The 23,928-nt window shown below is 45.4% G+C and overlaps 1 protein-coding gene across 1 annotated transcript; it reads right to left on the bottom strand.

Moving 5' to 3' along the window:
• Nucleotides 1–3,263: 3,263 nt before the first annotated feature.
• LOC110134868 (chloride intracellular channel protein 6-like) lies at nt 3,264–16,146 on the bottom strand. Its single transcript, XM_070465907.1, has 5 exons — nt 16,039–16,146; nt 14,893–15,018; nt 14,208–14,314; nt 12,861–13,042; nt 3,264–3,432 (listed from the first exon to the last, which is right to left on the bottom strand). Exons 1-5 carry the CDS (start codon nt 16,092–16,094, stop codon nt 3,271–3,273), a joined length of 633 nt encoding a protein of 210 aa, XP_070322008.1. The 5' UTR covers nt 16,095–16,146; the 3' UTR covers nt 3,264–3,270.
• Nucleotides 16,147–23,928: the final 7,782 nt, after the last annotated feature.

Genomic DNA, 23,928 nt, shown 5'->3' with positions numbered 1-23,928 from the left:
TTTAAGGCAGGTGAACAACCCTGGAATATTTCTCACCTGCCTGTACATGAACAGCTTTTGAAGGGCCTGTGAAGGGGGTGTGGGGGTGGGGTCCCTGAGAGGGGAGAGTGCCAGGAGCCAGATTTCCTACAACTACACTTAAAAATGGAGCCATCTGCAAGGCCTAGATTTCAGCCACTGGGAAAGGACAGGTCATTTGTGTTTTTTCAGATCTCTTTAAGTCTCTGTTAAAATGTCTTTGTGGTTCACAATTCTAATAAGATAATTTCTAATTTAACTACTGATAACCAGTTAGTCCTAAAGGAAGTCAACCCTGAACATTCATTGGAAGGATTGATACTGAAGCCCCAGTATTTTGGCTACCTGATTTGAAGAGCTGACTCATTGGGAAAGACCCTGATGCTGGGAAAGACTGAAGGCAGGAGAAGGAGGGGATGACAGAGGATGAGATGGTTGGATGGCATCATCAACTCAATGGACATGAACTTGAGCAAGCTCTGGGAGTTGGTGGACAGGGGAGCCTGGTGTGCTGCAGTCAGTGGGGTCATAGATTCAGACATGACTTAGTAACTGAACAAGAGCAACAATACTTTCTAGTTCAAAATTGCTCTTGCAATTTTACTATTATTTCTTTGACTGTACTGCATGAGAGATGCCAGTTCCCCAACCAGGGATGGAATCTGCACACCCTGCAGTGAAAGCACAGAGTGTTAACCACTGGACCACCAGGGAAGTCACACTCTCATCCTTTTAAAGGAAACCCATTTCCATTCACTTTCTCAGTGGGAGTCCCTCTTCTAAAGTTCTTTAAGTATTAACTCCTATTCCATCTGATTATTATTACTTTGGCTGTGCTGTCTTTGTTGAGGTGCATGGGCTTCTCCCGTTGTGGCACTCAGGCTCAGCAGTCGTGGTGCATGGGTCTAGTTGCCTGGCAACTTGTGGGATCTTAGCTTCCCAACCAGGGATCTAACCCGTGTCCCCTCTGTTGGAAGGCAGATTTTTAACCACTGGACCACCAGGGAAATCCCATCATACCTTTTTATTTTAAAGAGACGTGTAATGTAGGGTCATCCCTAGGATGATGTGTGTCAGGGTCATTTTGTCATGGTGTATGTCCTAGGGCAAATCACATCCTGTGAGTTACTCCCCATCTTTTCCCATTAGGCAAAAGATCCAGTGAAGCAATACACACACACACACACACACACCCCATCTCAGTGGAGGATACAAAGTAAAATAAAGCAAAATTAAAGGTATTGGTTCCAGATAAATATTTTCATAACTTGTTTAATTTGTAAGGCACAAACTGTTTAGGTAGATCGCTTTAACCTCTAAAAATGCAAACTTGACACTAGTAACTTAGGTAGTCAATTCATTTACTAAGTTTAAATATAACATGGTAAAACTCATCTTCAGAACCTCACCCTTAAACAGATGTGAAACAGGAATCACTGCGACACATGCCAGATACAACTTCCTAAAATAAATGGCTAAGCAAGTGGAGGACTGGGGTTTGGCTGCCTCTGGTTAAACCATAGCATCCAATAAGAGGAAAGAGAAAGTGGCCACCCTTTGAAGGGCTTTGTTCCTCTCAGTAGACATCTTTTCCTAAATCCCAGCAATCTCAGAATGTTAATGCATCTTCCTTTTTTTCCAAATGAATAGCCCGATGAGCAGGTGTATACTTTTTTCCTAACGAGTTTTTAACATCAATCACAAGCTGCCTCCCATTCCACAAGCGAGTTTTCTGGAAGGTGTGTGCCAATGTCAAAAGGACACCGCCTGGCTGATGACGCTGGAACCCTGGGAATCTAGATGAGCGTGGAAGGAGTCTTCCATTTTGTCCTCCAAGCCTTGAGTAGGAACCCAGCCACCCTCCCCCCGCCCCCCAGCCGCCACTGTAAGGCTGGCTCAGGGGTGGGGGAGGGGACGTCACAGATGAACCAGAACACTCTTTTGACTCAGTACTTTCCACTTCCTCCCCAGCTTGCCTATTTACCGGAACTGCCCAAGAGGAGTCACCAAGAATTTAATCTCCCTGGATTTTCCCTGCCCGACCTCGAAATGACGCTAGACAGAGCAGAGAAACAGCAGGATCCAGGCTAGCCCAACATGGCATCATGGCTGAAGACGTGCGGTGTGATGCCATCTGAAGGATCGAGATATGCTTGGTCCACGTTGCAACAGGGGGAAGGGAGATAATGTGACACAGGTGATGTTAAGAGTCCTCCTGCAGGCATGGTGTCTAAGAGGGAGGGAGCAAAAGAAGGCCCCCAAAAGGAAGCCAGAAGGAGAAACACAGAGAGGCATCGCCTCCGTGCCTTCCCTGGACCCAGGGGCAGAGGTGTCACGGGGGCAGGAACACAGCTTCCGGTCGTGCTGGGGTCCTCCCACAGCTTCCGGTCCTGCTGGTCTTCGCAGGTCCATGCGTCTCTGTGGACCTTGAGGTTCTCAATCCCTCTGAAACTTGGCTACAAGCATCCTCTTGAGCTCTGTGGTGCCAAACTTTTCTGTTTTAGGTTCCCTAGGGCTGACCAACAAGGTATTACCAAGGGAGGTGGTGTGGGGGAGTGGTCCCTTCACCAGTCCTTGAAAATAAACTAACAGAATACCACAGAGGCAGGAAATTCTATGTGGTGTGAATGCGTATGTGTGAAAGAGTCTGAAGATTTGGAAGATACTCACCAATACATTATCAGTAGTAATCTAAGTGTAGTGAAATTCTAGGTGACTTTTGTCTTTCTTTTTTATACCTTCTGACTTTGTTTCAAATATTAAAATAAATGAGTATCACTTTGTCATTATTTTGTTTTTAAAAAGTTAAACTACCAATTTAGAGCAGAAAAATAGGCTATGCATGATTATGAAAACTGTCACAGAAAAACACATTTTTTAAAAAATAAAGGAGGTTAATAATAGATAAGGCTTGAATCCAAGCCGTATTTGCTTTGAAACTTAAACTGCAAAACTCATGCCCTAAATATCATGGATTACAAGGTCCCAGAATGCCAATGATATAAATGAACATAAACTAGACAATTGGAGTGTATAACAACAGATACTGGTATTATTCAGATACAGAAGTGAGCTGACAAATTACAAGGCTAGGAATCATTTCCTATTGAGTGGATCATGCTATGGTATCCACATTGCTAAAGTATGGGCATTATTTTGCTAAGGATGGTTACTGGGAGGGAAGGCAAAGGAGACGTTCTTTCCATAGTCTAGCTCACACAGCTGAGAAAGGAGACAGAAAACAGTCCGGCTTCACTTCATTCTTTTGGTAACATCTGAATATGCGTGTTCAGTCTGCTGGTCAGCGAGATATGTGTTTGTGAACTCATCCCGAGCATACGCATTGTTCAAGTACCTCCAGATGCCAGTCATTTCAGAAGGAAATTCAAAATCTCTGTATCTCTTGGCCACAATCTGAAAATGAAGAGGAAACAGTCAGAAAGGGAAAACCCACAAACGTAAGCAGTTACATCAGACAGTCCATTCTTCTGAGGCGTGTAATATATTCTTTCTCAAGTTCCCATGTCGTCCTACAGCCGTTCAAGCTGCCAAAGTTGTGATATGAGTTTGCAGGGAAGCACACTGAGCGTGGGACTCAAAACAGAGGTGCTACACAACCATGCCCACCCATTCATCACAGATAGTCTTCATGACACGCTGCCATGAATTTGCTCTATTGTCTAGCTGCTCAGTCATGTCCAACTCTTTTGTGACCCCATGGACTGTAGCCCACCAGGCTCCTCTGTCCATGAGATTTCCCTGGCAGGAATACTGGAGTGGGTCACTATTTCCTTCTCCAGGAGATCTTTCTGACCCAAGGATTGAACCCAAATCTCCTGTGTTAGTGGGCAGATTCTTTACCATCTGAGCCACTGGGAAGCCCTGAGCTTGCTCTGTAATCGGGTGGATTTCTCTTTGTGTTTTAGCAGTTTTCTCTCCCTGTGTTCTGCTGCTGGGTTATTTGGTGCCTAAAGATTCAGATGGCTTAGGTGGTTAAGTGTCTGCTTGCAATTCAGGAGACCTGGGTTCGATCCCTGAGTCAGGAAGATCCCCTGGAGAAGGACGTGGCAACTCACTCCAGTATTCTCGCCTAGAGAATCCCATGAACAGAGGAGACAATCCATGGGATCACATAGATTTGGACACGACCAAGCGACTAACTTTCACTTTCAAAGGTTCAGGGTGGATCTTAGCTTAGATTGTACCAGGATCACTTTGAAGTGCCCTCTCTTTTTTTCTACTTGCTGAGCCTCACCTCCTAAAAACCCAACTACCTGGATATGTTACACCTGTGGATTGCCATCATTCTGCCCCCAAGAGGATCATTTCACTGTGGGTCTACCATGTGCAGAGGGCAGATTCATGAACTGAAAAATCCTTATTCTCAAGGAAACAGTGGATGTAAGGATGGAGTAGCTAAGAATAGATATCATGAAAACACAGCAGTGTGAGATGTCTCCGCTGGCTGGAGGGTGTCACTAGGAATTCATCACAAAGGAGGGTGTATCCTCTTGCGGATGGTATGAGTTCCCTGGGGTTGCCTTAACAAAGCACTACAACCGTGGGTGGCTTGAAACAATAGAAATGTCTTCTCCCACACTCCTGGAGGCCCAGAGTCCAAGATCACAGTGTCAGCAGGGCCGGGCTCCCTCTGAAGCCTCCGGGGAAGGATCTGTTCCAGGTTTCTCCCTGTCTCTGGCTCATGAGAGCACAGTTCCAGTCTCCACCTGGCACTTTCCCTCTGTTGGTGTCTCTGGATCCAAATTCCCTTTTATAAGAACATCTGTCATGTTGGATTAGGGACCCATTATACTGCTCCTAATCAATTAACATGAGCTCATCTTAACTAATTACATCTGCAAAAACTCTATTTCTAAATAAGATCAGTTTTGAGATTTGAGGAGTTAGGACTTGGGTCTAACTTAGATACGAATTTGGGAGGTCAAATACTTGGAAAGCAATGACAAACCTAGACAGCTTATTAAAAAGCAGAGACATTACTTTGCCAACAAAGTTCTGTCTAGTCAAGGCTATGGTTTTTCCAGTGGTCATGTATGGATGTGAGAGTTGGACCATAAAGAAGGCTGAGTGCCAAAGAACTGATGCTTTTGAACTGTGGTGCTGGAGAAGACTCTTGAGAGACCCTTGGACTGCAAGGAGATCCAACCAGGCAATCCTAAAGGAAATCAACCCTGAATATTCATTGGGAGGACTAATGCTAAAGTTCCAAAACTTTGGCCATGTGATGTGAAGAGCCAACTCACTGGACAAGACCCTGATGCTGGGAAAGATTGAAAGTAGGAGGAGAAGGGGACGATAGAGGATGAGATGGTTGGATGGCATCACCTACTCAATGAACATGAGTTTGAGCAAACTCCAGGAGATAGTGAAGGACAGGGAAGCCTGGCGTGCTGCAGTCCATGGGGTCCCAGAGTTGGGCATGACTGAGCAACTGAACAACAATACTTGGAAGGACAATATTTCCCATTATATTGGCTCCTAGGATGTTTGGATGACAAGAGTGTGGAATCTGTCACCAATTAGAAGATCTTCAGGACTTATTTCTCGGATTCTGAAAGCTGGGAGCTAGTGATGCACCAAGACAGGACCACATAACTTTTCAAAGAGCCGTCTAAATAATTATCTTTTACTTGAATTCACTCTTACTAGAGATTAATGTCAAAACTGCTTTTCTTTTGTTTGCATTTTCCTGCTTTTGCTTTACCCAAACATTCTGAGTAAATTTATTACATATGTGCCTGTCATAAATGTAAGCTTGTTTTATGTTATATCTTATTAATATAACACTTTGTTTTCCAATTTCCTGTAAATATTTTTGCATTTGTGTATGTGTGTGTTTCCCTCTCTGGTGGTTTGGAAGGTTTATGGTCTGTTTTGACTCTTCCAGTGGTGGTTGTTGCTTAGTTGCTAAGTTGTGTCTGACTCTTTGTGACTGCATGGACTATAACCTGCCAGGCTCCTCTGTTCATGGGATTTCCCAGGCAAGAATACTGGAGTGGGTCCAGTGGTTTCCTATATAACTTTAAATAATAGGAATTCTTTATTTCTTGATTTATCAACTATTTCTTTGATTGACCTCTACTTACTCCTGATAATAAGTAAGGAAATTAGTATACTTACACTTCTTTTCATTTCTGATCTATTATCCTCCTTCCAATGGTGTGAAAATCAAAGTTTACTATATCTGATTCAGTCCTGTAGCTATAACTCCCACTGCTGTTGAATCTTAGTTTTGGTTTCAGATCTACCACCAATCCTTTTATACCACATACTTTTTCCTGGATTCTTATTTTATTATCCTTTTTTTATTATGTCATCATATAGAAATTTTATTTTTACAAAATGGCTCAGGAGTGCTTATTCCATCAAGACCAGAAGTCTAGGTAAAAGCAACAATTTACTTGGATATAAAATTCTTACATCACACATCCTTTCATTTAAACCTTTAACTGTTGGCTGTGCTGGGTCCTCGCTGTAGCACGCAGGTTTCTCTAGTTGCGGTGCATGGGCTTAGCTGCCCCAAAGCATGTGGGCTCTGAGTTCCCCGACCAGGCATCAAACCCCTGCATTGGAAGGTGGATTCTTAACCACTGGGCCACCAGGGAAGTCCTCAATCCTTTAACTGTTAAAACACTGTTTTCTGGCTTTTAATGTGACCCTAGAATCCTGCAGAGAAGGGAATGGCAATCCACTCCAGTAGTTTTTTTTAATTGAAGGTTAATTGCCTTACAGAATTTTGTTGTTTTATGTCAAACCTCAACATGAACCAGCCATAGGTATACATATATTCCCTCCTTTTTGAACCTCCCTCCCATGTCCCTCCCCATTCCACCCCTCTCGGTTGATACAGAGCCCCTCTTTGAGTTTCCTGAGCCACACAGCAAATTCCCGATGGTTATCTATTTTACATACAATAATGTAAGTTTCCATGTTACTCTTTCCATACATCTCACCCTCTCCTCCCCTCTCCCATGTCCATAAGTCTATTCACTATGTCTATTTCTCCATTGCTGCCCTGTAAATAAATTCTTCAGTACCATTTTTCTAGATTCTGTATATATGCATTAGAATATGATATTTATCTCTCTTCCTGACTTACTTCACTCTGTATAATAGGTTCATCTACCTCACCAGAACTGACTCAAATGCATTCCTTTAGATAGCTTAGTAATATTCTAATGTGTATATGTACCACAAGTTATTTATCCATTAATCTGTCGATAGACATCTAGGTTGCTTCCATGTTCTAGCTATTGTAAACTGCTGCAATGAACAATGGGATACATGTGCCTTTTTCAATTTTGCTTTCCTCAGGGTATATGTCTAGGAGTGGGATTGATGGATCATATGGTGGTTTTATTCCAAATTTTTTAAGGAATCTCCATACCATCTTCCATAGTGGCTGGATCAATTTACACTCCCACCAACAGTGCAAGAGCGTTCCCTTTTCTCCACACCCTCTCCAGCATTTATTGTCTGTAAGTTTTTTGATGATGGCCATTCTGACCCGTGTGAGGTGATATCTCATTGTGGTTTTGACTTGCATTTCTCTAATAATGAATGGTATTGAGCATCTTTTCATGTGTTTATTAGACATCTGTATGCCTTCTTTGGAGAAATGTCTGTTTAGGTCTTTTCCCCATTTTTTGATTGGGTTGTTTGTTTTTCTAGCATTGAGTTGTATGAGCTGCTTGTATATTTTGGAAATTAATCCCTTGTCAGTTGTTTCATTTGTTATTATTTTCTCCCATTCTGAGGGTTGTCTTTTCACCTTGCTTATACTTTCCTTTGCTGTGCAAAAGCTTTTAGGTTTAATCAGGTCCCACTTGTTTACTTTTGTTTTTATTTCCATTACTCTAGGAGGTGGATCATAGAAATTCTTGCTTTGATTTATGTCATCACCACTCCAGTGTTCCTGCCTGGAGAATTCCATGGACAGAGGAGCCTGGCGGGCTCCAGGGGGTTGCAAAGAGTTAAACTCAACTGAACAACTGACACTTTCACCTCACGTTAGAGAAATATGAGGATAGTCTGAATGGCTCCTTTGTGTAGGTGGCCTTACCTTTTATTATTGTTACTATTATCATTATCATCTGGACACCCAAAGGGTTCTTTTTTATTGTCAAAGTTCAGTAACTTAACCAGTTATATCATAGCTTGTTGACTATCCAGGACAATATTTTTCTAATCATGGATTGCTATTTAAAGTACATGTTCAGATCATACTTTAGTTCAAAACACTTTACCTTTGAGTCTTCTTTTTCCTCTTTCTTTCTTTAATGTTCTCTTCTTCCTGATTATGTGCATCTGGATTCTTTCTAATCACCTTTACCTCTTTTCCTTTTGATTTGAGATCATTTCCTCAGGCTGTATTCCAAATCCTTGATGAATTTCTGCAATGTCATTTTCCACCTCCTCCTACTCCTAATACAACTTCTAAACAATTTCTGAAATTGTTTTGTCTTTAAGGCTTTTTTCAGTTCTGCCAGTTTCATTTCCATCCTCTTTGTGAGATTATATTTTCTGACACTTTCTGACTTGTCTTTGAGCATTTTCTCCAAAGGTTCATGTGCTATGCTGAGTAGTTCAGTCATGTCCAACTCTTTTGAGACCCCATGGACTGTAGTCCACCAGGCTCCTCTGGGAGTAAGGCCATGGGACTTTTCACACAAGAATACCAGAATGGGTTGCTATTTCCTACTCCAGGACATCTTCCCAACTCAGGGATCAAACCCACATCTCCTGTGTCTTCTGCATTGCAGGTGGGTTTTTTACCTACTAAGCCTCAGGGAAGGGTTCATGTTCTCTTTCATTTCTTTGAGGTTGTGGAAGTATCTATCTGAAAAGTTTTTTGGTTTACTGGGCCAATCTTAACCAGATAGGTGTTTCTCATCTGCCTTTTACTCTTTTGTTCTGTTTAACCCTTCCCGCTCTTCTTTGTGATCATCTCTATCCACACAGAGGTCCCACTTGGATTCCTTTTGGTTACTAACCATCCTTTAGTGGCCAGACCCGTTGGGCCTACTATTTGCTTAAAAACAAGGTGGAGAGCAATGGGAGTAAGGCCAGACAGCAGGCAGACCAATTGGGTATTTATCCTCAAACACCCACTCATCAAGGGGCTTCCGTGGTGGCTCAAATGGTAAAGAATCTTCCTGCCGTGCAGAAGACCCAGGTTCAACCCCTGGTCAGGAAGAGCCCTTGGAGAAGGAAATGACAGCCCACTCCAGTATTCTTGCCTGGAGAATTCCATGGACAGAGGAGCATGGCGGGCTACAGTTCATGGGTCGCAGAGTCAGACACAACTGAGCAACTAACACTCTAACTTTTTCCACCTGCTCATCAACCCCTGCTCTATACTCTGCCCAGGGGCACATGAGGGTCAAGATCAAAGTCAGGGTTAGTGCCTCCTCCACTCTGAGGCTCACGGATTAGGAGGAGGTCGCCATGGCTAAAAGTGATGCTGAGGTCATCTACAGTCTCTCTTCTGAGTGATTCCAAGCTTATTTCTTTTCTCTGCTCAGCAGTCACAAAGCAGAATGCCACTTTCCTTCTCTCCTCCCCTCCATCTCCCTTCCTTGTTCCTTTGGGTCAGGGGGCAGTGGCAGAACACACAGGTGGCACCTCTGAACAGTTTCACCTTCAGCTTTGCCTCCACAGAGATCTCATCTCCATAGGGCTGGTCCCTGCCTCTCTTGGCCCACTCGGTGCTCTGTTCTCAAAGAAGCTTGGGTTGGGCACTTCAAGGCTGAATTATTTACTTTTACAGACATCTGAACCTTGCTGAAGATCTAGAGAAGCTAGTGTCTAAGTCTTTGAGTTGGTGGTCCATCCTTTTCTAATTTTACAAAAGGTGGAGAGGGACTTCCCTGGTGGTCTAGTGGCTAAGACTCTGAGCTTCCAATGCAGGGGGTGCAGGTTCAATCCTTGGATGGGGAAGGTCCCAGGTGCTATGCGATACAGCCAAAAAGAAATTAAAGGTGGAGATAATGCTTTATATTTTCAGAATGTTTTTGCTGGGTTTCAGGACAGGAATAGATTACGAAGTCCTCTTTTCTCTCATTGTCTTACCATAAGTTCCTGTAGATTGATTCTCATTGCCTTTCAGAAATGCTCCATCCTGGAAGATTATTAAGCTGCTGGGTATTTTGAGTGCTAAGTGGCTTTGAAGATTTTGCAGTCAAGTCTTCTATTGGAGCCGTGGACTGCTTTATTTTACTCTGAAATTTATCCCCTCTACTGACATTTTATTTTATTTTTCATTTATTTTTATTAGTTGAAGGCTAATTACTTTACAACATTGTAGTGGTTTTTGTCATACATTGACATGAATCAGCCATGGATTTACATGTATTCCCCATCCCGATCCCCCCTCCCACCTCCCTCTCCACCGGATTCCTCTGGGTCTTCCCAGTGCATTTTACATTTTAAACAGTGTCTTTTTATAGGAGCTAAACAAGTGGCAACTGATCTGTGTATGTATGTATGTGTGTGTGTACATACATGTCTTTCTCTTGCCTTCCCTAAACTCCATGAGCTTCTGTGATGTTACACTAGTCATAGCAATGATGAGAATATATTTAATAAAGGGACTAAACCAGACACAATAACATAAATAACCTGTTGGAAAATGGCTCTCAAATGTCCAGTTTGGATAATCACCAGTGTGGCAGGTTTGAGGGATTGAGATGCCATCATGAAATTTTACACGTCAGAGTACTGGCAGAGTTATTAAAAAGAACATTCACTTGGAAGATCAGCAGCATCTTCAAGACTTAGCTTTCAGGTTGGTGCCCCATGAACACATCAGGGAAGAGAGAAGAAAGAGGATGAATGGGACAAGGCTGGGAATGGAGTGGGGAAGGAAGAGAAAGGCAAAGAATGACTAGAGTAACAGGCTGGCCAGTCACCTACAGGACAGCCGTGCCACAGACTGTGGGAACCTAATTTGTAAATTTCTAAATGCCAAATTAGTCATGTATGGATGTGAGAGTTGTACTTAAAGAAAGCTGAACGCCAAAAAATTGATGCTTTTAGCTGTGGTGTTGGAGAAGACTCTTGAGAGTCCCTTGGACTGCAAGGAGATCCAACCAGTCCATTGTAAAGGAAATCAGTCCTGAATATTCATCAGAAGGACTGATGCTGAAGCTGAAACTCCAACACTTTTGACCACCTGATGCGAAGAACTGACTCATTGGAAAAGACCCTGATGCTGGGAATGGTTGAAGGTGGGAGGAGAAGGGGATGATAGAGGATGAGATGGTTGGATGGCATCATTGACTCAATGGACACAAGTTTGAGTAAGCTCTAGGAGTTGGTGAAGGACAGGAAGCCTGGCATGCTGCAGTTCATGGGGTTGCAAAGAGTCAGACACAACCGAGTGACTGAACTGAACTAAAATGCCAAATAAATGCATTATTAAAACACAAGTTCCTTGATTTGTATTTCCCTATGTCTTCTCTCCCATGTCCCTATCCTTATACCAAGGACCTAGTTCTGGACCTGGTATGATCTGAATAATAAGGATGCCTCTGAACAAGGATTGGACTTCTTCTTGGGGAATCTAGGGACACTGAGGACCAAGGGCATACCAACAGTGATAATGATACAACTAACAGCTGTGAGTGACAGCCAGACTGGGGTACTTCAGAGAACAGCCATAAGTAAGGAGTCCAAGGGTGGGGTCATCTGCTTCTGAATTTCAGAGTCACCCCCAGAAGTTCTGATTTTAGTAAGTCAGGGACTGAATTGAGGGGTTTACATTTCTAAAAGGGCTTCCCTGGTGGCTCAGCAGTAAAGAATCCAGCTGCAATGCAGGAGATGTGGGTTCAGTCCCCAGGTCAGGAAATCCCCTGGAGGAGGGCACGGTAACCCACTCCAGTAAACTTGCTGGGAAAATCCCATGGACAGGGGAGTGTGAGGGGCTATAGTCCACGGGGTCGCAAAGAGTCGGAGATGACTGGAGGCCCTGAGCAAGCACATTTCTAAATTAGTAGGCACAATTCTTATGCCTACTAATGTTGGAGAACCACTGATCTAGGGAACCTTTAAACCCTAATTATACATGACAAGAGACTCTTATTTATGTTAGATCACCTGGGAAAACAGGTTGCCGCATGTGGTCCAGTCAACGAGCTGTCAGCTGCTCACTAGCTGTAAGGGGTCTCTGTTAAGAGCCAACCTCCTCCCTTGTCTCAGGGTTAGTCTTACTCTTCCCATCACCAACAATTGACTGAGTTCATTTTTTTTTTCAAGGTTAGCTCAGTTTTTTGGTTGTTGTTTTTGTTTTCGGACTGCACTGCTCAGCTTGCAGGATCTTGGTTCCACATCCAGGGATTGAACCCAGGCCACCCCAGCAAAAGTGCTGAGTCCCAACCACTGGACTACCACCAGGGAATTTCCTGAGTTCACATTTTAATCCTCGCAGATTCCACACACCACCTCCAAGCCTGGAGTGTGAAACACCGGTTATAATCAATGTATTCCCTCAAGTTGCTTTCACGTAGCTTGTCTTTAGGTTGTGAGGGTTAAGTCTGGAAAACAGAAGCTGTGAGGATGGAGGGATGAGAGCCAAGCTCTCAGATGCTTTATGAGAACCCCCAAGGAACACCTGAGAACAGCATTCACAGATCTCAGACTTGGGGCTTGGCTGCCACAAACAGCAACGAGCTAGACTTTAAATTCAAGAGCCCGTTTTAGATTGTCTTGGCAAAACACACACACACACACACACACACACACACACACACACACAAGTCAAAACAAAATGAAACAAAGCCCCATTCACGTATTCAGCACCCGAGGTACGAGGAAGGACAAACCTTAATAACGTGGAGCTTGGGTAAGAGGTTGCAGTCAGCCAGTGTGAGCTCATCGCCATCCAGGAACTTCCTTCCAGAAATAGCAGCTTCCTCGGAGCTGTAGGCATCTATCTCATCAGGCAGGGGGCTGCTCAGATAACTATCCAGCTTCTTCAGGGCCTTCAATAGGTTCCTTTCATAAACTAACATAGGAAGGCAGAAAACAACCAAGATGAGCTATGGAAGTCCGTGTCTCCTCTGTCTTCGTTGTTGTTCAGTCACCCAGTCGTGTCTGACTCTTTACGATCCCATGCACTGCAGCACGCCAGGCTTCCCTGTCCTTCACCGACTCCCAGAGCTTGCTCAAGCTCATGTCCATCAAGCTAGTGATGCCATCCACCCATCTCATCCTCTGTCATCCCTTTCTGCTCCTGCCCTCCTCTCTCTAGATATCAAAAAAAAATAAAAAGGAGTTTGTCCCTTCCCTCCTGAGACATGGCCAGTGAGTGTTAGAGAGTCAGGAAGGAGACAGGTGGGTTTATGAGATCTAAATAAAAAATTCCTTCTTCTTGGAAAATAATTCTTCTCTCTACACAACACTGCTGCTTCTATAACTCATTCATTTATTCAAGAATGTATGTGGAGAAACTTTCATGGTGGGCGTCACTGACTCAATGGACATGAGTTTGGGTAAACTCCAGGAGTCGGTGATGGACAGGAAGGCCTGGCGTGCTGCGGTCCATGGGATCACAAAGAGTCGGACATGACTGAGTGACTGAACTGAACTGAATGGTTAAGACTCTGTGCTTTCCAGGTGGGATGGGGTGGGAGCTGGGAGGGAAGCTCAAGAGGGAGGGGATGGGTGTATACCTATGGCTGATTCATGTTGATGTATGTCAGAAACCAACACAATATGGTAAAGCAATTATATTCCAGTTAAAAATAAATAAACTAAAAAAGACTCCACATTTCCAGTGCAGTGTCAGGGAACTAAGATCCCACACGCCACACCATGTGACCAAAACATTTTTTAAAAAATTAAAAATTAAAAAAAAAATCTTCATGGAAATCATATAGTGAAGGAAGCACCAATAGAAGGTTCATTCACCCTGAATTCCACGGGAGAGCAAGGAATCACTGGTGGTGATGATTTTCTCCTAAAAATGTCCTTTCCTGGACAATCTCTAGAAAATCTCTGAAACCCATGTGCAGGCTCACAGTGGGAGGTACTCTTTCTTTATTTCTATACCCAGGTCCCTCCCCACTGTGCAGTGAGTCAGAATTCCCCAGATCTTATAAGAAGCCACACCAGAGGTAGAATGGAAGTCCATGCAGAAAACAGAAAACAGGAAGATTCGAGGGACTCACTCTTGTTTGCATCCTTCTTGGTGTTTTTTATAAGTGCTGAGAACTTGGCAAACACGTCATTTCCAGCAGAGTTAGATTCAGGGTGTTGGGTCCCCAGCTTAGGGTACCTTGAAAAGTTCAAAGCGGGAATATCACAGATCAGCAATGTTTGAGTCGGGAGAATACAAAGCAGGAGGGGAAGAAATGCCTTTCTCTGAGCAGATATAAAAATGAAAACTGCTCCTTAAATGTTTTCCTAATCTTTCCATCTTCAAAGTTGGGAGCAACACTGTCCAGGAGGAAAGCACTGGACGGACTGTCCTCATCCTGGGACAGAGGGCCCCCTGGCCTTGCTGGTCTGGGTTCTCTCCCTCCTGAAATAAAGATGATGCACTAGAGGGTTCCCTTGCAGGCCCAACCTGCTGCGATGCTGCATGTAACACACGCTCCCAACGGGCCAGCAGAAACGGGCCACCCACGTGGCCCACTTCCTCCCCACTTCCTGCCATCAAACCCTAATTGCCAAATGGCAGGTGCAGAGTAGAGAAATCCCAGCCACCTAGACTCAGGGCACACCAAGGTACAGCTCAGGAGGTAAGCGCCACGGCCACAGAAAGCCAACACCCAGCACCAAGAGCTTTAGAACTGTCTGTGAACGGGGAAAAGTGACAACCGAGTCGCCAACACTGGTTTTGACGAGGCCCACCTTGCGGGAGCCAGTTTCTCCTCTAAGAACTCCTCGATCTTATTCACATCTGTCGACCTCACCGTCAAAAAAGTCATGAAAGGTGGGTTGGTGCTGGGAGCCAAGTTCTGCAGGTCCACAGGCTTCCTGGGCAGAGGGGAAGGGAAGTGCCAGGGTTGGGATTATTGCCAAGGCTTAACCATGCCCCCCGCCCACCCCCAACACACACACCAGTGGAAGAGAAACCACCCTTGAGCATTTCAAAGGCAACTGGGAGTTTACATGCTGTCCTACTGGCAAGGAAAGGGTGGCCTTTTATCTGGAGACGGGGCTGAAAAGTTAACCCTTCCCAGTGTTATCAGCCAGGAGGGGGGCTCAGGCAGGCTCCAGAGAGGGTCATGGCTGACCAGTCACTGGGCGGGCGGGCTCCTCCCGGTTCCCCTCCTCCTATTCCTTCCGGGTTACTTCTGACCCCATCCTGTAATGACTTCGTGGCCCACGTACGCCCGCTCCAATCTAGGGTCCTGACCCATGGTGGACATGCCCAGGACAGGGCCCATGGGTCCTAGGAGGGTGCATGCGTGTGCCTGTGTTTCTGTCTGTGTGTCCCCATCCGTGTGTGCGTCTGTGTGTGTGCACAGGCCTGTATGTCTGTGTCTCTGTGTGCCTCGGTGTGTGTCTGTCTGTGTGTCTCTGTCTGAGTGTGTCTATGTGTGTGTCTGTGTGTCTGTGTCGGTATTTGGGTCTGTGTATGCGCCTGTGTTTATATGTCTGTGTGTGTGGGTCTCCATCTGTGTGTGTGTGGGTCTCCATCTCTGTGTGTGTATGCACCGACCTGTGTGTCTGTGTCTCTGGGTGTGTCTGTCTCTGTGTGTCTCCATCTGTGTGTGTGTGTGTCTATGTATGGGCCTGTGTCTGTATGTCTGTGTGTCTGTGTGTCTCCATCTGTGTGTCTGTGTCTCTGTGCACCTCTGTGTGTGTCTGTCTCTGTGTGTCTGTGTGTGTGTCTGTGTTTGGCTCTGTGTATTTGCTGTGTCTGTGTGTATGCATGTCTCCATCTCCATGTGTATGCCTGTGCCTGTGTGTCTGTCTGAGTATCTCTCTGTGTGCCTGTGTGCACAGGGAACTGGGGACAGTTATTTCAATACTGCAGAAACCTGGTCTTACCTTTTCAAGTCCACTGTTGTCACATTAAATAGAACACCCTTTAGCCAGAGAATCATAAAGAGACACTGAGAAAATGGGCAATTTCCAATACTCTCACCATCACAGCCAGCCTGCAAATGGACGAGATCTTTATCAGAGCCAGACTCACAATTACAAAAGCCAGACTCTGCTCTGCATGCACACAAAATCATGGTGAATATATGTTAAGAGTAACGATGCTGTAAGTAGCCTTGTGAGGTCCCTTCCCCCAGCCTCCGAGTGGGAGGTGTGGGCGGGGAGGACACACACACTTAGCTTTCTACCTTCTTCCATCTCCTCACCACTTCCTGCCATTTGGGGCCTCTGAATAGCGCTTCTCAGAGGGAAAGAGCAGCCAGAGGGAACCCCCTTTATTACTAAAGGCAAAAAAGGAAAGACATACTCATCCCCTCCCTCCATCTCTTGATCCTCTTTAGAAGAGACACACCTCTCTTGCCAGGATGATCATTTGCAAAAAAGACCAGCAGGCTCTCCTGCCAGGAAAGGATTCCCAGCATTCTCTCCTGTTTCCATCTCTGGAATGAGGGCTGGTTGCTATGAGCTCTAGGACCCTGGAACACTATAAAGTGTTTAGGTCTCCCCCTCCACTGGGAGCATTTGTGCTTAGATGGCAGATCGCTCACAGTTGATATGGAAGGTAGGAAGACAGGCGGAAACAATGTCTCCCTGATGACCCGGGCAGGTCACTTCCACACACACGTGCCCGGGCGCAGGCACAGAACATTGAGCAGACATCCTCCCTTCCAGGGCTTCCAGGAGAAAAGAAAGGAAGATGTTAGAGAGGGGAGCCATAGACTTCATCCTCCTGGGGCAGCTCCCAAACTCTTCTTTCTCCTCCCATCTTTCTCCACCCAACAAGGTTATACTGCTAACAAAATGCTGCCGGAAAGACCAGGAGATTTTCAGCTGGGCTCTGAAGACAGAAATGGCCATATTTAGCCCAGGAAGTCCATTTATGCCATCTGCAGTTCAAAGGGAGTTGAGAGGAAAGCACTGAATCTATAACCTGAATAACAGAAAGGGAGAGAGTCAACTGCTGGTTTGAGAATTGAAGAAAGGAGAAAAGATGCCTCAAGAGAATTGGACATCTTAAGAAATTCTTCAGAGGTGGTTCTCTGGCGTGAAGTTCTTAAGTCACTTGGAGAGGCTGTTCATAACAAGCTGTTCTTACAAATGAAGATTTGATAAGAGACCCCAAACTCAGTTTTAAAAAAGACTTGATCAGCCTCTTCACAAAGACAAAGACCAACAAGCACATGAAAAGGTTCTTAACATCATTAGCCAACAGGGCAATGCAAGTTACAACCACAAACAGATTCGACTACACACCTACAAGAATGGCTAAAATGAAAAGCTCAGACAATATCAAGTGTGGATGGGAATGTGGAGTAGTGGACTCCCCAACCACTGCTGGTGAGAGTGCAAATTGGTACAACTACTTCAGAAAACTGTTTGGCAATTATTTACCCAAAATAAACATGCATTTATGCTATGACATAGCAATTCTACTCCCAACAGAAATGAGTGTTAGGGGCACAAAAAGCACTTAAATGAATATTCTTAGCGGTTTTAGTATCATAGCTAAAACCTGGAAACAACTCAGACACCACCAAGAGTAGAATGGATGCATAAATGGTAGTATACTCATATACAGGCTTCCCAGGTGGCACTAGTGGTAAAGAACCTGCCTGCCAATGCAGGAGACGTAAGAGACGTGGGTTCGATCCCTGGGTTGGGAAGATCCCCTGGAGAAGGGCACAGCAACCCACTCCAGTCTTCTTGCCTGGAGAATCCCATGGACAGAAGAGACTGGCGGGCTACAGTCCATGGGATCACAAAGGGTCAGACACAACTGAAGCAACTTAGCACACATACTCATATACTACTCCACACTACACCACATACACTACACCATACACTCACACACTACACCATACACTCATACCATAGTAGAAAAAGAAATAGCTATTACTACAAACCACAATGTGGATGAATCTCACACACGTAATGTGGAGGGAAAGAAACCAGACTCAAAAGAGTCCTTTAGGAGAGTCCAACGTAGGTGAAGTTCAAACACAGGAAAACTGTGTGATGGGAATCAGAAGAACAGTTGCCTTTGGAAGCTGGGTATTGTCTGGAAAGGATGGGAGGAGCTCTTAGGGTGGTGGAGATATTCTATAGCTTGAGTTGGGTGGTGGCTATGTGGTGGGTATACTCACTTTGACAGTCTTAATTAAAGTTTGTTTCCTTTACTGCATGTTTTACTCCAATAAAAAAAAAAGAAGAAGCAAAATGATTAATTTAAAAAATAGAGTCAGATTCAGTGGGTCTTGTATGAGGTCCAGAAATCTGAATTTTTAACAAGTTTCCCAAGGTACTATAATGCTGGCAGTCCAGGGCTTCAGCCCCACCTTGGACAAGAAATAAGACTGGCCCAGTGTTATGGTCAATGCATAAGACAGAATGGTTTGAACCACACCCCAGTGAACGATCTGTTGATAAGAAGGTTCTTGCAAGAACTTCTAGCTGAAAAAAGAAAAAAGAACTTCTAGCTGATAAATCCAGTTGCAAAAGTGTCAAGATAATGAGTGAACTTAATATACAGGAGGAGGCACCAATAGACTCAGATAAGTGACTTCAGAGTCCCCTAAGCTCAGGGCACTGGCTTCACCCCCTCCAACTCCTCCAGTTCTCTCTTCCCCCCTCTAGCATTTATGAGCAGGTCCACCTGGTGTTTCCAATAGTCATGCACGGATGTGAGAGTTGGACCATAAAGAAGGCTGAGCACCGAACTGATGCTTTCAAACTGTAGTGCTAGAGAAGATGCTTGAGAGTCCCTTGGACAGCAAGGAGATCCAATCAATCCATCCTAAAGGAAATCAACCCTGAATAGTCACTAGAAGGACTGATACTGAAGCTGAAGCTGCAATACTTTGGTCACCTGATGCAAAGAACTGATTCATTGGGAAAGACCCTGATGCCGGGAAAGATTGAAGGTGGGAGGAGAAGAGGACGACAGAGTACGAGATGGTTGGATGGCATCACTGACTCCCTGGACTTGAGTTTGAGCAGACTCTGGGAGATGATGAAGGACAGGGAAGCCTGGCATGCTGCAGTCCTTGGAGTGGCAAAGAGTCGGACATGACTGAGCGACTGAACAGCTTGGTGTCTGTGACAGATTAGGGGTGTGACAGTTAGGACCCCTGCAGATGGCCCTCTGGCTGCCTGAGGCCATACCCTGCCTGAGGGACCCATAGACTCATGGCCATTTTGAAGGCTGCCTAGTCTCCTCTTGGCTATGTCCTGGAACAAACATCAGCGCAGAGCTCAGTTACATAAAACTCTGAGCAGCTTGTTGCTGGGAATCCCTCCTAAATCATGGTGCTGTCTTAACCACTGCAGGTTTGGGCAGAGTCTCGCCAGAAAAGGGGGCGAAGGAGGAGATGAAAGTTCAGGGACACAAAGGCACGTATTTTGGCCAGTCCTGACTTGTTCCACAGCTTCTAAACCTCTTATTTTTATAGTGGTTACACTAAGCTCAGTCAAGCCTGAGATACATTCTGCAGAGTCAGGCCATTGTGTTTTTCCTTCTCTCTTGTGTCTCTAACCTCGGGAATCCTCTTATAACTCTATGTTGAACAGGGCAAGAGCCCCGAGGAGCCGGAGCATCTTGGTGAAATGCACTTTGACCAAAAGCCCCATGGCTGGGACCCACCGCTTTCTACCTTGGCGTCTGGAGAACGGCTACCCTGCACAGGTCTCTCTGCTTCTCTGTTCTGTCTCTTTCATGGTCTCAAACTCAAGCCAGTGTTTTCCCTTGAAATTGCTCTCAGCTTTTCCTGAACCCTGGCAGCTCCTTCTTAAAGAGAAACAAAAAGGGAGGGAGGAGCAACTCATCTTTTAAAACCTAAAAACGGCTTGTGTCATCCAGCCAGGTTAAAAACTTCACCTTCTTAACAGGCTCCTTCCCAGAACTAGAACTGGGGCTTAACACAAGACCTGGAAAGTGGAATGATGGTCTGCAAGGCACAACGCCCACAGCCCAGAAGGTAGTGATGAAAGCTGCCTTCGTACATTTCCCACCCATGTGACCATCAAACATAATTGTTCCGACCCAGCTCGGGCGCTGCTCTGAAGGCGGTCAGGCATTTTAGAAGAAAAATCAGCCAGCTGCCATGACTGCCCATAAAAGAGGATTTACATATCCAGTGTTGCCTCATCTTAAATTGCTCTAAAAAAAATTTTTTTTTTTCCTGTCTCAGTCTGTTGTAAATGAGGGGCTTATGGGAACATGGTGGGAGTGACTAGGATGCCTTGCTGCCTGATTTTATTACTTTAATGTGCTTCAATGCCAGGATGTGCCAGCAAAAATAAAGGCAAAGATACACCATCTCCACCACCCATTATTGGGCAACACCGAGGGAGTATCGCCCTGGTCACGATCATTACCAGATGAGATGATGGGATAAACACACAGGCATTAGGGGTGAATAACTGACACCGTTGCCATAATTAGGACGTTTTATCATATGCAGTTTTATTTTCCGATGCTGATAATTCTCTCAGGCTAATTACACTCTGGGCTAAGTTTTCTCAGCAGAGTTCTCAGCCTACGGGGAAATTTTTGTATGTATAAATTTCTGATAAAATCAAATTAGGCAGTTTGAGAGATCAGAGTGTCTTTCATTTCCAGTGAAGACCCAAGCACTTGGATAACCCAGATTCGTAGGTCTGCCTTTCGAAATGCAACATTTCTGAGCACCTATGACGATGGTCCTTCTCAAAGAACAGCATCGGTGCCTCTGACATGTTCTGAGAAATTTCATCTGCCCCGACGCCCGTGTGTGGCATTGGAGGACGTTGGTAATTCTGCTGAGTCCTGGCCTGGGCCCACCTCCCACCTCACAGCCAGAGGTGTAAGGTTCAAATGTCGCTACAAAGGTCAGCAGGTCTTCAGACCGGAACCTACTCCCACCTACTCTTTGCACACTTAACTCCATTTAGAAAATTTGCGGAGGAGCATTTTGTTAAATTTCCTTTCAGTGCCTTTTTCTTCCGGCCAATGACCTTTCCAAGGCTGGGGTGGAGGGACACGTAAGGAGCACCACCCACCCCCACCTGCCACTAAAGTCACTCCTACTCCCCACGGCCTTTGAAGGACTGCCCCCCCCAGCCCCACCTGAAAAACGGATGATGACCCACCCACCAGAACAGGTCATGCACCCACCACCTGAATCCCCACCTTCAGGGTCACTACCCTCTTTCTAGAAAATTCCATGAGGGCCTAAAGGGTAAACACATGTCCTTACTCCGTGTAAAGGTCATGAAGAAATAATTGGGGGGGGGGGACTTCCCTGGTGGGACAATGGAAGAGAATCCACATGCCAATGCTGGGAAACATGGGTTCAATCCCTGATCCAGGAAGATCCCACATGCTTCAGAGCAACTAAGCGCGTGTGCTACAACTATTGAGCCCAGGGGCTGCAACTACTGAAGGCCGTGCACCTAGGACCGTGCTCCACAACAAAGAGTAGCCCCCACTGTCGCAGCTACAGAAAGCCTGCCCACAGCAAGGAAGACCTAGTGCAGCCAAAATAAATTAATTATTAAAAAAAAAACAACAGTTCGAGGGTGGAGGGAAGAAAAAGGAAGAGGCAATAAACTGGAAGTACTCTGTCCCCTTTCTGACAACTGGCTTTCCACCAAGGAGATGAGAGTGAAAAGTGTTAGTTGCTCGATCATGTCCGACTCTCTGTGACTCCATGGACGGTAAAGCCTGCCTGGTTCCTCTCTCCATGGAGTTCTCCAGGCAAGAATAGAATTTTTATCTCGTCTGCAGGAAAAGTGTTCCTGTCCCTGGAGAAACGTGGGAGGGATCCAGGGGGCAAACAGCTAATGTGGTTGACTCCATCCCAGGGATCCAGAGAAAATCAGTGCGTAATGATGGACATGAAGTGAAGTGAAGTCCCATCACTTCATGGCAAATAGATGAGGAAACAGTGGAAACAGTGGCTGACTTTATTTTGGGGGGCTCCAAAATCACTGCAGATTGTGATTGCAGCCATGAAATTAAAAGATGCTTACTCCTTGGAAGGAAAGTTATGACCAACCTAGACAGCATATTAAAAAGAAGAGACATTACTTTGTCAACAAAGGTCTGTCTAGTCAAGGCTATGGTTTTTCCAGTAGTCATGTATGGATGTCAGAGTTGGAATATAAAGAGAGCTGAGTGCAGAAGAATTGATGCTTTTGAACCATGGTGTTGGAGAAGACTCTTTTGAGAGTCCCTTGGACTGCAAGGAGATCCAACAAGTCCATCCTGAAGGAAATCAGTCCTAAATAGTGTTTGGAAGGACTGATGCTGAAGCTGAAACTCCAATACTTTGGCCACCTCATGCGAAGAGTTGACTCATTGGAAAAGACCCGGATGCTGGGAGGGATTGAGGGCAGCAGGAGAAGGGGACGACAGAGGATGAGATGGCTGGATGGCATCACCAATTCGATGGACATGAGTTTGAGTAAACTCCGGGAGTTGGTGATGGACAGGGAGGCCTGGGGTGCTGCGGTTCATGGGGTCACAAAGAGTTGGACATGACTGAGCGACTGAACTGAACTGACTGAATTATGGACGGTGTTCCCAACATTCTGGGCAGGACTTGCTGCTGTTTAGTTGCTCAGTTGTGCCCAACTCTTTGCGACCCCAGGGACTATAACCCGCCAGGCTGAATAAAATGAGTAGCTGCTCTGAAGTGGCGAGAGTCAGAACACTGTTTGATGTGAGAGGCCATGGGCAGCCTCTAAAAACAGTGCTTCCCCGAGAAGAATGATGTGGTCAAAGGGCTGGTCAGGACTCTCCTCTGTTGGCAGCTGGCCCAGCGGAAGGCTGGAGACAACACAGCCAGAGAGAAACAGCTGCAGCAACCGGATGGGAGCCGGCTCTCCACTCTAAGACCCGCCTGCACACTCCCATGAACTCCTCCAGAGTCCTCTGCAGGAAGCCCGGTGGCCTCACGTGCTTTGGGGCCTGGCGATCGAACCTGCCTTGCATGGCCAAGGGCAGAGATCCTGCCTCGGAGCTGGACAGGCAGCCCTCCCGTGACCTTGGTTCCCACACACACACCATCTTATGACTGATGCCAGGCATGGATGGACACCCCTCCTGACAGGTGGGAGCTATAAACTCAACCCCAGGAGGGTGGGAGGCTGACTACCATGAGCTCGGGGTGCTGGTAAAGAGAAACATGGGTGGAGCATCTGCACGTGCACCACTAGACCTCAGCCTAAACCCACCATGTCCACCTGCCATTAGGAGTGACAGCTGGGAGACGCTCCTCATAGATCTTTTCTTGCTCCCAAGGAAGCAGGCGGGAGGGCCAGGATCTCCCTAACCATCCACACAGCCAGTGTCTGGAGTTAGACACCCGTCTTCCTTCAGCTGAGGGTCCCACAGGACATGGCGGAGTTCCAGGCCCACAGTAAACACTCCATGCATGAAACACTAAGGGCCTGAATCCCATGGCTCCAGGCACAATCAGTTGATGACCCTCTGAAATGGAAGACCTTGAGTACTCAAGTATCTTCATAGCTTCCTAAGGGACATATTTTCTTCTTAGGAATGGAGGAAATTTCTCCCAATTTTGAGCCATTCTTTTACAGCAATTCTACAAAATTGTATGTAACTTTATATATTTACAAGACACAGTTTTGTAAATATTTATATATTTACATATATTACAAATATTCCACTTGTTTGATTTGAAATTGTAGATGTCAAGTATTCTGGTGTTTTTTTTGGGGGGGTTATGTTTTATTATACTTTGTTAAAAAAGGAAAAATTGTATATTTTTGGAA

The sequence above is a fragment of the Odocoileus virginianus genome, chromosome 4 (assembly GCF_023699985.2).
Source record: "Odocoileus virginianus isolate 20LAN1187 ecotype Illinois chromosome 4, Ovbor_1.2, whole genome shotgun sequence".
Lineage (NCBI taxonomy): Eukaryota > Metazoa > Chordata > Mammalia > Artiodactyla > Cervidae > Odocoileus > Odocoileus virginianus.
This window is presented reverse-complemented; position numbering and strand designations above follow the sequence as displayed.